The 16,243-nt window shown below is 41.1% G+C and overlaps 1 protein-coding gene across 1 annotated transcript in view; it reads right to left on the bottom strand.

Moving 5' to 3' along the window:
- Positions 1-12,842: 12,842 nt before the first annotated feature.
- The window catches only part of SLC38A8 (solute carrier family 38 member 8), a gene marked incomplete at both ends in the record, with an annotated part of 105,331 nt that continues 101,930 nt past the window's right edge, over positions 12,843-16,243 (bottom strand). Inside the window, one exon of the mRNA XM_082270846.1 lies at positions 12,843-12,945. Within this exon, the coding sequence (XP_082126972.1) occupies positions 12,843-12,945 (103 nt within the window). The remainder of the gene's footprint in view (positions 12,946-16,243) is intronic.

Below are 16,243 nucleotides of genomic sequence, written 5' to 3'. Positions count from 1 at the left end.
TCATAGGCCACTTTCACACAAACGGATTGTTCGTCCATTTTTCATCCATCCATCCATTGATGAATAAAAACAAACAGACATCAATGCATTCCTATGGAAAATCGGATGTAAATGAATGATCATTCATTTACATTCATTTTCATTTGCTTCGGTCAACATCCATTTTTTTGAACGGATGAAAGCCCTATTTTTCATCCCTTAAAAAATGGATCAGACGAAAAACGGATGAAAAACTGATGACAAATGATGACAATGGATGAAAAACAGAAGTGAAACTGATGTTGACTGAAAAAAAATCATGACAAAAAAAGTGACTGAACTGATGAAGTGAACGGCCTTGGGCCCCTTTCTCACAGGGCAGATCCACTCGGCGGACTTTGCTAGCTCACGGGGGAATCGCTCCATTGATCCTCGCTGAGCAGGCGGATGACAAATCAGTCTCTGCTCACTGTGCAGAGACGGACCTGTCAGAGTCCAGCTCTCCTCTATGGGGAGATCGGATGAACATGGACAGCATGTCTGTTTTCATCAGATTCAACCTGCTGGACGGATGATGAAGGTATCGCCATCTGTCTGTTTTAAGCGGATCTTGTCGGATCGGTTAACAGCGGAAATGTGTCTGCTGACACCCGTCTGACATCCGCTACTCCATAGAGGAGAATGGGTGGCCCGATCAGGTCCACCTGAAAAACGGACAGACGGACCTGATCAGTCCGATCGTGTGAAAGGGGCCTTAGTGTTGTTAATCAGGTGAATGCCAGCAGGTACTTACTAGTAAATTGATTTAATTACCAGTGTAGCCCTAGCCTTACCCTCTCTTTACTCACAGATGGTAGCTGTCCAGTAATATACACATCCCTTCCTGCTTATGTGGTTCCATGGGGAATCAACATATGACATTAGCTGAAATGAACTGGTCGTGAGGTACATGTAGAGCTGAATATACAGAGTGCTTTCTGTACTTGTAGGAATTACCCAGTGATAGCTTTTATGTTTTTCAATACATCACAATCTGGAGCATACACGGTCTCTGCAACACAACTGGGAGCACACACAGACCTGGCATCACAACTGGGAGCACACACAGGCCTGGCATTGCAACCCGGGAGTGCAGACAGGCCCAGCATTGCAACCAGGAGCACACACAGGCCTGGCATCGCAACCAGGGGCACATACAGGCTTTGCATCTGAACTGGGAGCACACACAAGCCGGACATCACAACCTGGAGCAAACAGTCCCTACATCATAAACTGAAGTACACACAAGCCCAACATCACAAACTAAAACAACACAGGCCCTACATAAAACTGGAGCACACACAGGGCCTGCATAGCAAGCTGGACCACACAAAGGCCGACACAAATTGGAGCACTCACAGGCCCCACAGATATCACAACCAGGAGCACACATAGGGCCTACATCACAAGTGGGGACACACAGGCCCTGCATCACAACTGGGAGCACACACAGGCCCAATATCACAACCAGGTGCACACAGGCCCAACATCATGAACTGAAGCACACACACCTGCCCACCATCACAAACTGGAATGCACACATGCCCACCATCACAAACTGAATTACATATAGGCCTAACATTAAAAACTGGAGTGCACACAAGCTTAACATACCAAACTGAGTGCACACATGCCCAATATTAAACTGGAGCACACACAGGCAACGTCACAAACTGGCACGTACATAGGCCCTATATCACAACCAGGTACACCACAAGCCCAACATCACAAATGGGAGCACACAGGCCCACCATCAGAAACTGGAGCAAACACAGGTCCCGCATTACAAACTGGAGTGCACACAACCCGGACATTACAAACTGGAGCAAACACAGGACCCACATCACAAACTGGAGCGCACACAGGCCTTACATTGTAACAACAGTGGCTTTAGTGTGAAGACATTGGGTTGATTTACTAAAGGAAAATAGGCGGTTTGCAAGGGAATTTTTTCTCAGCTTAATGACTTGGGGGAAAATGTACTTTGCACATGGTTGGAAGTCAGCAGAGCTTCACTTTACTCACTAAGTTAGGGAAAACTTCTTTGCAAAGCATATATTCCCTTTCAAAATGAACAGCTTATTTGCCTCTAGTACATCAACCCCAATGTCTCAGCTAAAGAATGTGCTCCTCCAGGACACTTCCTTTATTACCTGAATTTGTTCTTCCTTTTGGGAAGTTGCACAGCCGATCTAGCTAAGGACTTAAAGTGGTTGTAAACTCTCCAGCAAAACTTTATCACATTGTATTCTACATCAGTAATGCTAATGATTGCCGTCTGTTACACTTTATGTCCCACAATGTTTGAATACATCACCGGCGCATGCGCAGTTCGTCTTTAGATTCACGGAACACTATGTGTGCCATCTCCCTAACAACATCAGGCCGTGTATGTCCATTCCGCTGACAACGGCACAGCTAGCAAGGCTTGTGATACTATTTCTGCTGCTATTAACAGCGAAGACTGGTTGCCATAGTAACGTCTATTGAGAAAGAGGCTTGGATCACACAGGATCGCGCATGCGCAAGATTTTAGTAGGAGAAATGAAAAAGGGCGGAAATGGCGTCCATAGGGGAGCCATAAATCATTAGTAACGATGGTGCAGCTTTTATTCTTATAACTAAAAAAAAGTAAGTGAGAAGTGTTTTTAATAACTATACCCTGTGCAATTAATGATAATTATTTTTTAAATGACAATATTTAAAAAAGCGAAATGGAATGCAGAGTTTACTTCTTCTTTATTCTTAACCCTCTCTAATTCAGAGATCTATTCAGCTCAGACAGTCACCCTTTGAAAGTAATGTGAAAGAATTTAGCTTCATCCTGGAAAACATACCTAGCTGCATATCCTGGGGGCAGTTTTTCCTAATTTTATCCAATGATGCATGGCTAGGTTCACAGAGCCACTGAAGCAGCTGACACCTTTACCCAGTTATACATTCTTTTTTTTACCCTGGGAATGATTAATATAGAAGACCTTCTCGGAATGTTGATTTCTTTTTTTAATTATGTATTGTTTGATATTCTATATATGTAAACTGTTCACTATTGGTATGGGAATTAATGCATAGTACAATGCAAGTTGCTAGAAAATGTCTTTCCAAAGGAGTTATTTAATATAGGAAATGTACAGTTGAAACGTACCTAATAAAACTCTTAAACTATGTTGTGTCATTGTAAAAAAAAAAAAAAAAAAAAAAAAAAAAAAGCTTCTGTTGTACTTTATGATCATTGTGACTTTTTTTTTTTAAATGTATCTGCTAACTGCCTTTATTTTAAGAACATCTTATTTCACACCCACCTGTACTGTTTTACTATAAAGTTGCTTATATTACTAAACTCATGCGAATCTAACCTTCAAACATATGGGTTTGTTCAATAAGATGCTGTGAAAGTGCGGCCATCTCTCAAATCCAGCGACCTGAAAATAGATTGCCTGGTACGAGTTGCTATATTGTGATCTGAAGCACCACCCATTGATGAAACTTGGTATAGCAGTTCATCCATCTAAATGCAATGGTTCCCTTTGTAAGCACAGCTTACAAGCTTTTACAAGAGCTTAGTGATTATTTAAGGGAGTACGAAGAGCATAGCAATCCCTTGTAGCAGATTCCCCCAATAAGGGACAGGGCTCTAGTCTGAGGGTGAAGTAGAACTCTAGGTTTGATGGTACAGCTGCTCTTTTATACAGTTTTCCCCCACAAGGTTACCTCCCAGGATGACCTTGTGGGGAACAGGACATGAAATTCACAATCCAATAAATACAGAGTTTTACAATCAGTCACTCCCATACAGTGTACACAATCCCCCCCCCCTTCTGCCTGATTACATTATCATTTGCAGATTAAATTGTATACAGAAACAGAATTAACCTGAACTAATTATCTAGCCATCTGGACAGAACAATATGAGGTCATTTTCATTTAACAATGGGACAGGCAGACTTAACACAATACACATTATCTCAATACACAAACAATAGGGAGAGCCTGTCTGACATTGGTGGACATGGAACAGAAGCCAATGTGATTAGATCTTTCAAATATCACCAGCAGAAGGAAGGAGGTCCTGATTCCCATCTACAAGTCTTTGGTGAGACCTCATTTAGAATACTGTGTCCAGTTCTGGAGACCTCACTTACAAAAATATTTTGATAAGACAAAACGAGTCCAAAGACCGGTAACAAAAATTGTGGAAGGTCTGAGGGATAAAACATAGCAAGAGCAACTTTGGGAACTTAATATGTACAGTCTGAGGGAAAGGGGAACCATGATTGAAACCTTTCAGAAGGGCAGGATTTTCAATATGAAGCCAAGATCAAGAATATGGAGACATGATCTCAAACTAACAGGAGGAAAGTTCAATGCTTGATGTTTGGAATAGACTTCCAGCAGAGGTAGTGAGTCAGTCAACAGTAAGTAGACTCAAACAATCTTGGGACAAACACAGATCTATACTCAATTTTTTTATATATATATATATATATATATATATATATATATATATATATATATATATATATATATATATATATATATATATTGGCAGACCATTTGGTCTTTTTTATGCCATCACTCTTCTATGTTTCAATACAGCCAGCAGTAAGCCTTCTGTAAATAAAGACCATGGCTGAAATGTCAAAATCATTTAAAGAGGGTGTGGGAACTGAAGTGGGTAAAACTGCACATATAGTTCCAGCCTAAAGATCTCTGACAGTATTTTTGTTATCACAGAATAACATGATTGTATAAGGAGATGTCAGCTTCTTCTTGTCCAGTCATCACTAGGGGGAGGCTGCATGTGAAGAAGGTTGTCATCTGTATGACAAACAAACAAGTAACCAGCACATTCTAGGAATATTTCTCAATTCTCTACTTTCTCCAGCTGATCATTGACAGCAAAGGCTTCCGCCTTCGTTAGCGCTTTATTTCTACATCTATACCACTTAAGGCCCCATTTACAAGATCAGACCGATCTGGTCCACCTGTCCATTTTTCAGGCGGACCTGATTGGGCACCCATTCTACTGTATAGAGAGGTGGATGTCAGCGGATATGTGTCTGCTGACACCCGTCTGTCATCTGATCTGAGACTATCCACCTAAAACAGACGGATTGCGATACATTCGCGATCTGTCCAGGAGGTCGGATGGGATGGGATCGGATGAAAACAGACATGCTGTCCGTCAGAGGAGAGCGGGACTCTGACAGGTCCATCTCTGCACAGTGAGACGAACTTGTCATCCGCCTGCTCAGCGAGGATCAACGGAGTGATACCCGCTGAGCTAGCGGAGTCCACCGAGCGAATCCACCCCATGAAAAATGGGCCTAAGTAAGCAGAATACAAGTTTTTTGGATATTACTGTAGTTGATTCTTTCTGCCACATTATATATATATATATATATATGTAAATATATATATTTTTTTTTTTTCTAGCAATTATATATATTGTTACAAGCATAAGGCAGAGATTTTACTTTTACCAATGACATAATGTATTCAAAGTTTAACTTCTGGCAAATGCTAAAACAGTGAGGGGAATTCAAGTGATGACAACACTTTTCTGGTTGTATGACCATTTTGACATGGCGTACATGCTAGTTTCAGTACCAGTACCAACACAATTCAGGTAGTTCTTACTATCACAACTTTTGGAATCTCACTGTGGCTGCAACAGAGTCAACAAAGATTCCAGTTTACAGTAAGGCAGATTGGTACTGAATAAGACCAACTCTTGGCATACAGAGAGATGCCAGTTCATATGAGCTGGGAACTGTCATTGATGTGACAGCATCCTGCGTAGGATTCCTGGGTTGCTAGGACATTGGCTTCCTTGCCATTCATCCCCAGCCACATTCAGCTGCCAACTGGGAGATTCCCAGGGCAACATCTGAAAGTAAATAAAGGGGTGGGGATGCTGATTGACATCATTATCCAAATATGATCATTGAGATATTTGGGGAATGACGTCTTCCAGCATCCCGGCCTCTTTGTTAGCTTTTAGGCAGGGAATCTCCTGGCTAAAAGTGAACAAAACTTTGAGGATAGTGACCGACATTTTGGGTAATGACTTAGACTGGCACATAGACCCTTTGCTTTCATCCTAGGAATCTCCCAGCTGCCAGATAAATTGGTGATTTGTTGCTCTGATGCTGTTGGTCCCACAGCATCCAACCTAGAACACCTTTGGACACTCCAGGCTCAGTGACGCCCATGCTTCAGATACATGTACCTGTTTCCAACAGATACACGAACGTCTCATCTGCGCTGACATTTGTCATGAAGTAGAACTGAATTCTAAAGAGTGGGGAACTGATAAAGAGTGTCATAGACAGCCACTTTTGTGATTCATATACCCCTATTAAACATTTTACAGAGAAAGGTGGAGTTACCATACTACAGAGAAAGTGTGTGTAAAGCCAATACAATACAATATTTGCTAGTTTTGGATAGCATAGGGAAGAGTTAGAACTCCTTTTTATTACTATCCCCACTAGGGAGATTTACCCTTCCTGGTTAGACATGTGCAGTTCATTCCGTTCCGAATTGAAATTCGGACGAGTTTTTGGTTTTGGGAAATTCAGATGTATCTGAATTTTCTAATTAAAATAGTACCGAATTGAAACAAATCTGGAAAAAAAAAAAATCGGATAAAACTAGATTCTAATAGTTTTCAATTCAATTTCAAATTCAAATCAATTTCAAAAAGTTTTTGAATTTAAAAAGTTTTTGATTTGTTTTCTAATTTGCAAAAGAGAATAAAATAGAATAGAAAGTAAAGGAATATAATAGAAAAAAAATAGAATAAAAAGAATAGAATAAAATATAACCATCTTCTGAAATTCGAATTTCAAATAGAATACATTCAAATTAGAATACATAAGAAAATAATAGAATAGAAAAGAATAGAATAGAAAAAAAAATAATAGAATAGACTATATTAGAATAGAAAAGAATAACATTTAAAAAAAAAATAGAATAGAATATACTAGAATAGAATATAACCATTTCCCAAAATTCAAATAGAATCAATTCGAATTTGAATAGAATAGAAAAGAATAGATTAGAAAATAACAGAATAGTATTGAAAAAAACAACAGCCTAGAATAAAATAGAATAGAATGAATATAACCATCTTCCGAAATTAGAATTTTGAATAGAATAAATTTGAATAGAAAAGATTAGACTAGAAGAAAATAGAATAGAAAATAAAATAGAACAAACAAATAGAAAAAAATAATAGAATTCAAAAAACAATTGAAGAGAATAGAAAGAATATAACCATTTTCCGAAATAAAAAAAAGAATCAATTAAAATTTGAATAGAATAGAAAATAATAGATTAGAATATGAAGATGGTTATACTCTTTCAATTCTCTTCTATACTATTCTGTTATTTTCTGTTCTAATTTAATCTATTCTTTTCCATTCTAGTCAAAATTGAATTGATTCTTTTTGAATTTTGGGAAATGGTTATATTCTCTCTCTTCTATTCTATTGTTTTTTTAATTATTTTCTTTTCTATTCTATTCTGATATTTTCTTTTCTATTCAATTTTTTCTATTATATTCTACTCTTTTATTTTCTCTTATATTCTTTTCTATTCTATTTTTTTCTATTCTGTTGCTTTATCTTCTTTTCTATTTTGCTATCTTTGGAAATTGAAAAACAAATTGAAAACTTTTAGAATTTTAAAACCTTTTTAAATTTGAAAACTGAATTAGAATACGAACAAATGAAACAAATTCTGAAAACTAATTAAACAAATTTAACAAAATGAATTTATGCAAATAACAAATTGAAGGTTTTTACGTTCTGCACATGTCTAGTCCTGGAGACCACTGTCCCTGAGAAAGAATTTAAGCAGAGATCGAAATTTTTACAGTTGTCACCAGAGCAAGAGGCAAGGGGGAATTTTGTTCAATGGCAGTGGAAACTAAGATAGGATTATACCCTCACTTTGTAGAGATTGCTTCTGGCTTCCTGTGGCAGCTCAAGAACAGGAAGTACAAGGAAATCTCAATAGAGCACAGATAGCAAAAGATAAAGTGGCACAAATCTTAACCCCTCCCTTCTTTAGTCAAAACTAAAACAAAAGTTGGGCTATATGTACACTTTAATGTAACAACCGCGTCACCTTTCTGAAATCAGACTGCTGATTGGACAGTAAGGTAGCGGCGGTAGACAGGTCACTCTGAGCACTCGCACCCTGTAATCATAGTTTGGGCCTATGCCAACAGGCTTTTAGTTTGTGTCAAAACGCAATCCGTCCATCAGTCTGAGATTGCTCCGAATTCAGGTGTATTCAACCTGAGAATAATCTGCTTTAAGCTGCTTTTGCATTCCCACAGTATGGTTGAGAGTTGTAGATACAAACAAAAGTTCATCAAAACAGGCCCTTTATGGTGTTTGTCAGCATTTTACACCATTGACCCTTCCTCTCGAGTTCTGTAATGGAATTACAGGGAAATATAAAGATTGATTTAGGGTACTTATGTTGGCTGTGTTTAAGCTTGTTGAGTGTTTAGGGAATAGAATGTGACTTCTGTACTAAACAATAATTTGGAACAAAAAATACCCTGTTCATTTTTTCCCCGAAAGTCAACAATTCCTGATGATAGTTTATTATTTATTAATTAAATAGGACTTAAAAAAAGAAAAGAGGACTGCGCCCAACAAATGGCTGGCAGAATGAATGCAAAGGACTAGTCAACAGTATTGTCTTGTTCAGCTCAGTATGGAGGTGGCCATCTTGATAGAGGGAGGGTTTTGCATCCTTATGTCAGTTTCCAGCAACAAAAAGAATCAACAGTACAGTAGTGGCATCACCGGTTACAGTGTCTTCAATCTCACACTACAGATACATACCTCCCAACTTTCTGAGATGGAAATGAGGGACATCTATTAGCAAAAGTATGTAGGCATAGGACACACCCCCTACCCCTTAAAAGAAAATTGTACAAAAAAAAAAAAAAAATGATAGGTTAACCACTTTACCACCGGAGGATTTTCCTGCTAAAAGACCAGGGGTTATTTTGCGATTTTTTACTGCGTGACTTTAACGGACAATCGCGCGGTCGTGCGACGCTGTACCTAAACGAATTTCACGTCCTTTTTTTCCCACAAACAGAGCTTTCTTTTGGTGGTATTTGATCACCTGTGCGATTTTTTGATCACGCGCTATAAACAAAAAAAAGAGCGTAATTTTTGCAAAAACAACAATATTTTTCACTTTTTTTTATATGAAATTCCCCCCCAAAAAAATGTAAAAATCAAAATTTTTTTAAATTTTCGGCCAATTTGTTTTACGCTACCTATGTTTGGTAAAAAAAAAAAAATCGCAAAAAGCGTATTTTGATTGGTTTGCGCAAAAGTTATCGCGTTTACTAACAAAGGGAAAGATTTTTGTCATTTTTGGTGTTTTTTTTTTTAACGAGTAATGGCGGCGATCTGCGATTTTTTTTGCGGTACTGCGACATTGCGGCGGACAGATCGGACCCTTGACTGACATTTTTGACACTTTTGGGGGTACCAGTGACATTACTGCAGTAATCAGTGCTATATATATGCACTGTTACTGCAAAAATGACACTGGCAGGGAAGGGGTTAACAGTATTGGACAGGGAGGGGTTAAGTGTGTCCTAGGGGCGTGTTTCTAACTGTGCAGGGACAGGTCTTCTAGTGTAAAAACAAAGATCAACAGTTCTACATAGTAGAACTGTTTGATCTTCACTTTTACACAGGGAGAACTGACAGGTGGCTTGTTTACACAAGCCGCTCTGTCTTTCTCCCGCTGTACCGGCGATCGTAGTGTGACCGGCGGACATCGGGTCCGCCAGTTACACTCCCGCACTCCTCCGTGAACGAGCTGAGGCGGGCGCGCGCCTCAGCGGGCGCGCGCCCGCCCGCTATTGGCTCTGGAAGGAGTGACAGGCGAGCGACGTAGACCTACGTCACTCTGCCTGGCCGGGGCCGACTGCCGCAGTAAATATACTGTGCGCAGTCGGCAAGCGGTTAAACCAGCAAGTGCTTTTTTTTTTTTTTACCTCTACTATTGCTTTATAGTGGCTTTTGGAATTTTCAAATGCAGCAATTAAGAAATTGGATTAAAGGCTTAGCACTGGGAAACATATGAAAGATAAATAGTGCATTTTTTATCCAACCATATAGATCAGACCAAAATGAGGAGGAAAGAGGGACAGAGAGTAATTGTTCCAAATCAGGGAAAGTCCCTCAAAATCAGGGACAGTTGGGAGCTATGCAGATGAATACAGCTAGGAGGCTGTAGACACATGGAATAACTATGCATCCTCATGCAAGGCCGCTGATAAGGGGTCCGGGCTCCATCACGTATCAGGGGGGCCCAGCCAGACAGAAGCCTCAAGGTTCACATAATACATGTTCTATACTGTGAGTACATAATTTTGCCCCTTCCCCGACTGATTGGCAGTGCCCCCAATCTGCCCACACTAAGCACCAGAACCCCCCATCTCCCCCTACTTAGCACCAGTGCTCCCCTCCCCCACTGACAGGCAGTGCCCCCAGTTTGCACCCACTAAGCACCAGGACCTCCCCCCTCCCACTAAGCATCAAGACCACCATCTCTCCCCACTAAGCACCAGAACCCCCCCCCCACTAAGCACCAGCACCCCCCCCCCACTATGCACCAGGAGCCCCTCCTCTCTCACCACTAAGCACCAGGACCCCCCCCCCCACTAAGCATCAAAACCCCCACCTTTTCCCACTAAGCACTAGGACCCCCATCTCCCCACTAAGCACTAAGAAGCCCTCATCTCTCCCCACTATTTATTATTATTATACAGGATTTATATAGCGCCAACAGTTTGCGCAGCGCTTTACAATGTGAGGGGAGACAATACAGTTACAGTACAATTCAATACAGGAGGAATCAGAAGGCCCTGCTCGTTAGAGCTTACAATCTAGAAGGGAGGGTCAAGTGAAACAAAAAAGGCAATAACCGTGGGGGATGGGCTGATGGAGAAAATGGAGGTAGAGTTGTTAGGTGTGGGTAGGATAGGCTTCTCTGAAGAGGATGGTTTTCAGAGATCGCCTAAAAGCTAATAGAGTAGGCGATAATGCAGGGGTCAGCAACCTTTTTCTTCTTAAGAGCCAAATTCATTGTATGTGAATGCGTGGAGAGCCGCATTCACCTGCTAATAAATACAGATAACATTACACAACCCCCGCACCTCTGGCACCCTTTACATTACACAGCCCGCACCTCTGGACCCCTTTACATTTTTACACAGCCCCCCGCACCTCTGGTCCGCTTTATATTACACAAATCCCCACACCTCTGGCCCCTTAACATTACACAACCCCCCGCACCTCTGGCCCCCTTTACATTACACAGCCCCCTGCACCTTTGGATTCCTTTACATTACACAGCCCCCACACCTCTGGACCCCTTTATATTACACAGCCCCCTGCACCTCTGGACTCCTTTACATTACACAGCCCCCGCACCTCTGGACCCCTTTACATTACACAGCCCCCCTACATATTACACAGCCCCCCTACCCAACCTCCCCTGCATATTACACAGCCCCCCTGCATACTACACAGCCCCCCCTACACATATCCCTGCATATTACACAGCCCCCCCGCGCTGCTACTTAAGCTACTACTTAAGCCACTTTGTTATGTTAACACAAACGTCCCTGTTTGCTACTGACAAGTGTCCCAGTGCCTGTGCTTTATAGCACAGGCACCCCCCTGCACCTCTGGCCCCCTTTACATTACACAGCCCCCTGCGCCTTTGGACTCCTTTACATTACACAGCCCTCGCACCTCTGGACCCCTTTACATTACACAGCCCCCCTACATATTACACAGCCCCCCTACCCAACCTCCCCTGCATATTACACAGCCCCCCTGCATACTACACAGCCCCCCCTACACATATCCCTGCATATTACACAGCCCCCCCCCCCCCGCGCTGCTACTTAAGCTACTACTTAAGCCACTTTGTTATGTTAACACAAACGTCCCTGTTTGCTAATGACAAGTGTCCCTGTGCTTTATAAATAAAATGCCACTATATACCTGATTTCCAAGCGGCGCTCACGTGACCAGCCGGCTCTCTCCTCCTCCATCCATACTAATGTCAGCTGGGGACTCTCAGCCCCTCCTGCTCTAGCTGTCAGATCAGGAGAGGGGAGAGCTGGCCATTCACATGAGCACTGAGCAGCATTTTATTAATAAAGCACAGGCACTGGGACACTTGTCATTAGCAAACAGGGACGTTTGTGTAAACATAACAAAGTGGCTTAACAACCACTTTAAAATGTCCAAGACGTGCACTGCCGGGCAGGACATTTTAGCGACAGTTGACCGGGTGCACCCCGTGGGCTGTAGGTTGCTGACCCCTGATCTACACAAAGATGCAGTTCTCCTTTAAAACCTTTATCAAATGAAAAAAACAAAAGTCAGTGCCTGATTCCCTTAGCCTCTGCCTAGTAGTAAATTACAGGTGTGCTATATATAGGGGCCCATTGGGAAGTGGACTGAAAGCAAAATGACAGATACTGCCCTGAGCATTTAGATCTTTGCTTTGCCTTCTGACCTGCAGCAGAATTACAAAGATACAAGCTATGTGCCATGTGACGTTCATTCCTTTTGAACAAGCACTTGTATCGCAACAAACAGCTTGCTAAGTAATTTATTCTGCTTTCTGTCTTGTTATAACTGTGTAAAGAATGTCACCCAAATCTTTTTTGGAAATAAAATCATTTAATCTTGAAAAGGATAAAAAGATAAGTTATATAAAAATATTAAAAATTTCAAATGAAAATCCAACACATCTCAGAACTTGTGCATCAGTTCCATAACGGCGATGGTTGTACTCTGACCAAATATGAAGGCTCCACAGAGGACAGAAATGATCCCCCAAGCGATTAGACACGTCCTGCAAAGACATTAGCAAAGGATGGGTCAGACGTATATTACAATGAAATAAACACATCTATAGAAAGTCCATAGAATAAGAGGCGCGGGATATCTTAAAACATTCAAGTGTTTGAAAGATAGTTACAGGTACATCTCATAAAATTAGAATATCAAAAAGTTAATTTATTTTAGTAATTCAATTTAAAAAGTGAAACCCAAATGTTTATATAGATGCGTTCCACACAGAGTGATATTTTTTAAGCATTACTTTCAATTTTGATGACTATGGCTTACAACTAGTGAAATCCCAAAAGTCAGTATCTCAGAAAATAAAAATATTACATAAGACCAGGATTTTTTAATACAGAAATGTTGGCTTACTGAAAAGTATGTCCATGTACAGTATAGTTGCACTCAATACTTGGGCCGGGGCTTCTTTCACATGAATTACTGTATCAATGCGGCGTGGCATGGAGGCGATCAGCCTGTGGGACTTGTGTGGTGTTATGGAAGCCCAGGTTGCTTTAATAGTTGCCTTCAGCTCAACTGAATTGTTGAGTCTGGTGTCTCTCACCTTCCTCTTGACAATGGGGTTTAGGTCAGGTGAGTTTTGCTGGCCAATCAAGCAAAGTGATACCATGATCATTAAACCAGGTATTGGTACTTTTGGGAGTCTGGACAAGTGCCAAGTCCTGCTGGAAAATGAAATCAGCATCTCCATAAAGTGTGGGCAGATGCCAAGTCCTGCTGGAAAATGAAATCAGCATCTCCATAAATTTCCAGGTAGAGAGCGGTGACTTTGTATTTAATAAAACACAGTGGATCAACACCAGCAGGTGACATGGCTCCCCAAAATCATCACTGAATGTCGAAACTTCACACTGGACCTCATGCAACTTGGATTCTGTGCCTCTCCCCTCTTCCTCCAGACTCTGGGACCTTGATTTCCAAATGAAATGCAATATTATCTACAGTCTGTGATGATTTGGGGAGCCATGTCATCTGCTGGTGTTGGTCCATCAAGTCAAAAAGTCAGCCTAATCCTCTATCAGGAAAGTCTAGAGCACTTCATGCTTCCCCCTGCTGACCAGCTTTATGGCATTGCTGATTTATTTTTCCAGCAGGAATTGGCACCTACCCACACTGTCAAAAGTATAAATACCTGGTTTATTGATCATGGTATCGCTGTGCTTGATTGGCCAGCAAAGTCGCCTGACCTAAACCCCATAGAAAATCTGTGGGGTATTGTCAAGAGGAAGATGAGATACCAAACCTAAAGGCCCATACACACGATAAGAAATTCGGAAGGGAAATTTCGTCCGACGACCGATCTGGCGATTTTCAGATTGTTAGTATGGTGCTTTCGACAGCCGACTCCAACTTTTCGGCTGACAAAATCCTGATGTGCAGGCATTAAAATTTTTGTCCCTCGTCAACACACGTCCGGTTTTCCTCTGATTAGTACAGATTTTGACGGGGAAAAATCTTATGAGCAAGACTAGGCATGCTCAGAAATGAAAGAACACATACAAAACAATCCAACACATGACATCACTTCCGAAGTAGAATTCTGTCATACGGGAAAATTCGTATGAAAATAACCTCTTCACTTTCCACATCAGACCAGCATGCCACAAAAAACGGACGACAGATCGTTCGATAATCTTATTGTGTGTACGGGGCTTTACAATGCAGATGAGCTGAAAGTCACAAAGAAACCTGGGCTTCCATAACACCTCAGCAGTGCCACAGGCTGATTGCCTCCAAGCCACGCCACATTCATGCAGTAATTCTTGCAAAAAGAGGCCCGACCAAGTATTGAGTGCATACTATACTGTACATGGACATACTGTTCAGTAAGCCAACATTTCTGTATTAAAAATCCTTTTTTTTTTTGGTCTTAATTTCTGAGATACTGAATTTTGGGTTTTCACTAGCTATAAGCCATAGTCATCAAAATTGAAAGAAGGAAATGCTTGAAATATATCATTCTGTGTGTAACGCATTTATTAAAATATATGAGTTCCACTTTTTGAATTTAATTACTGAAATAAATTAACTTTTTTTGATGATACTCTATTTTTATGGGCTGCATGTGTGTGTGTGTGTGTGTGTGTGTGTGTGTGTGTGTGTGTGTGTGTGTGTGTGTGTGTGTATACACACACACACACACACACATATATATATACATACAGTATAAAGAGTCCTAACAGAGAAAGTATGTGCAAGCTGGTGCAGTCAGATCGCAAACAAAAAATCCAAATGTGCAGATAAAAGGAATTGTAGAGTCTCTTTTTTTTTTTTTTTTTTTAAATAGCAAACATTTTATACTTACCTCTTCTGTGCAGTTGGTTTTCCACAGAGCAGGCTGCCTGGATCCTCCTCTTCTCAGGTCCCTTTTTGCTGCTCCTGACTCCTCTTTCCTTTCGGGTGCCCCCACAGCAAGCAGCTTGCTATGGGGGGCATCCGAGCCAAGCTGCAGCTCTGTGTGTCCATTCAGACAGAGAGCTGCGGTTCAGCCCCGCCCCCTCTCTCTCCTTATCTCCTTATTGGCTAATTAATTTTGATTCACAGCCGCGGGAGCAAATTGCGTCACGGCTGTGTCTCGGCCAATCAGGAGGATGGCCGAGAGACTCGTGGATATTGCTGGACAGAGATGGGGCTCAGGTAAGTATTAGGGGGTGCTGGGGAGGCTGCTGCACACAGAAGGCTTTTCATCCTAATGCATACAATACATTAAGATAACAAACCTTCTGACTTTACAACCCCTTTAAAGCCTCCACAACACACCCTTCGTGCTTCACCACAAGCCTCCTTAGTGGAAATGCCTTAATTTATAATATACCTATAATATAGGTCCTGGTATATAGTTTGGCTCGCAGATGATCCACTTGTTCAGGTCATGAAATCTCTCGAATGTCAAAAAGAAAAGCTCCTATAGTGCATTACCATAAAATTATTTCAAAAGATTGCTACTCACAAACATCTTAAAAATACAAGCTTTACTTATCCACACAGGTTACAACAATCCTGCTGCTAGCATGCATCCCTGTGCTTTCCAATGTGCCACAGCCTCCGTCATCTCACCTGCCTATGCAGACTCTAAACCTCTAAGCCTGATGCAGCTTTTCTTTTCGTCAAACCAACTTTCTCAAAGGGCCAAACAATTTATAACCTTCCCCTTTCAGGAGTTAACTGTTTCACTACAGTGGTAATGAATTTAACGGCTTCATTCACTGCAGGGAATTGGCTTCATATATGCACCACAGACAGCATATAAATGCATTAAATGCATTAACACAATGCTCCAAACTAAT

Source organism: Pelophylax lessonae, assembly GCF_965119305.1.
Source record: "Pelophylax lessonae genome assembly, chromosome: 10".
Classification (NCBI taxonomy): Eukaryota; Metazoa; Chordata; class Amphibia; order Anura; family Ranidae; genus Pelophylax; species Pelophylax lessonae.
The sequence above is the reverse complement of the archived record's forward strand: the minus strand, read 5'-3'. Positions and strand labels throughout refer to the sequence as shown.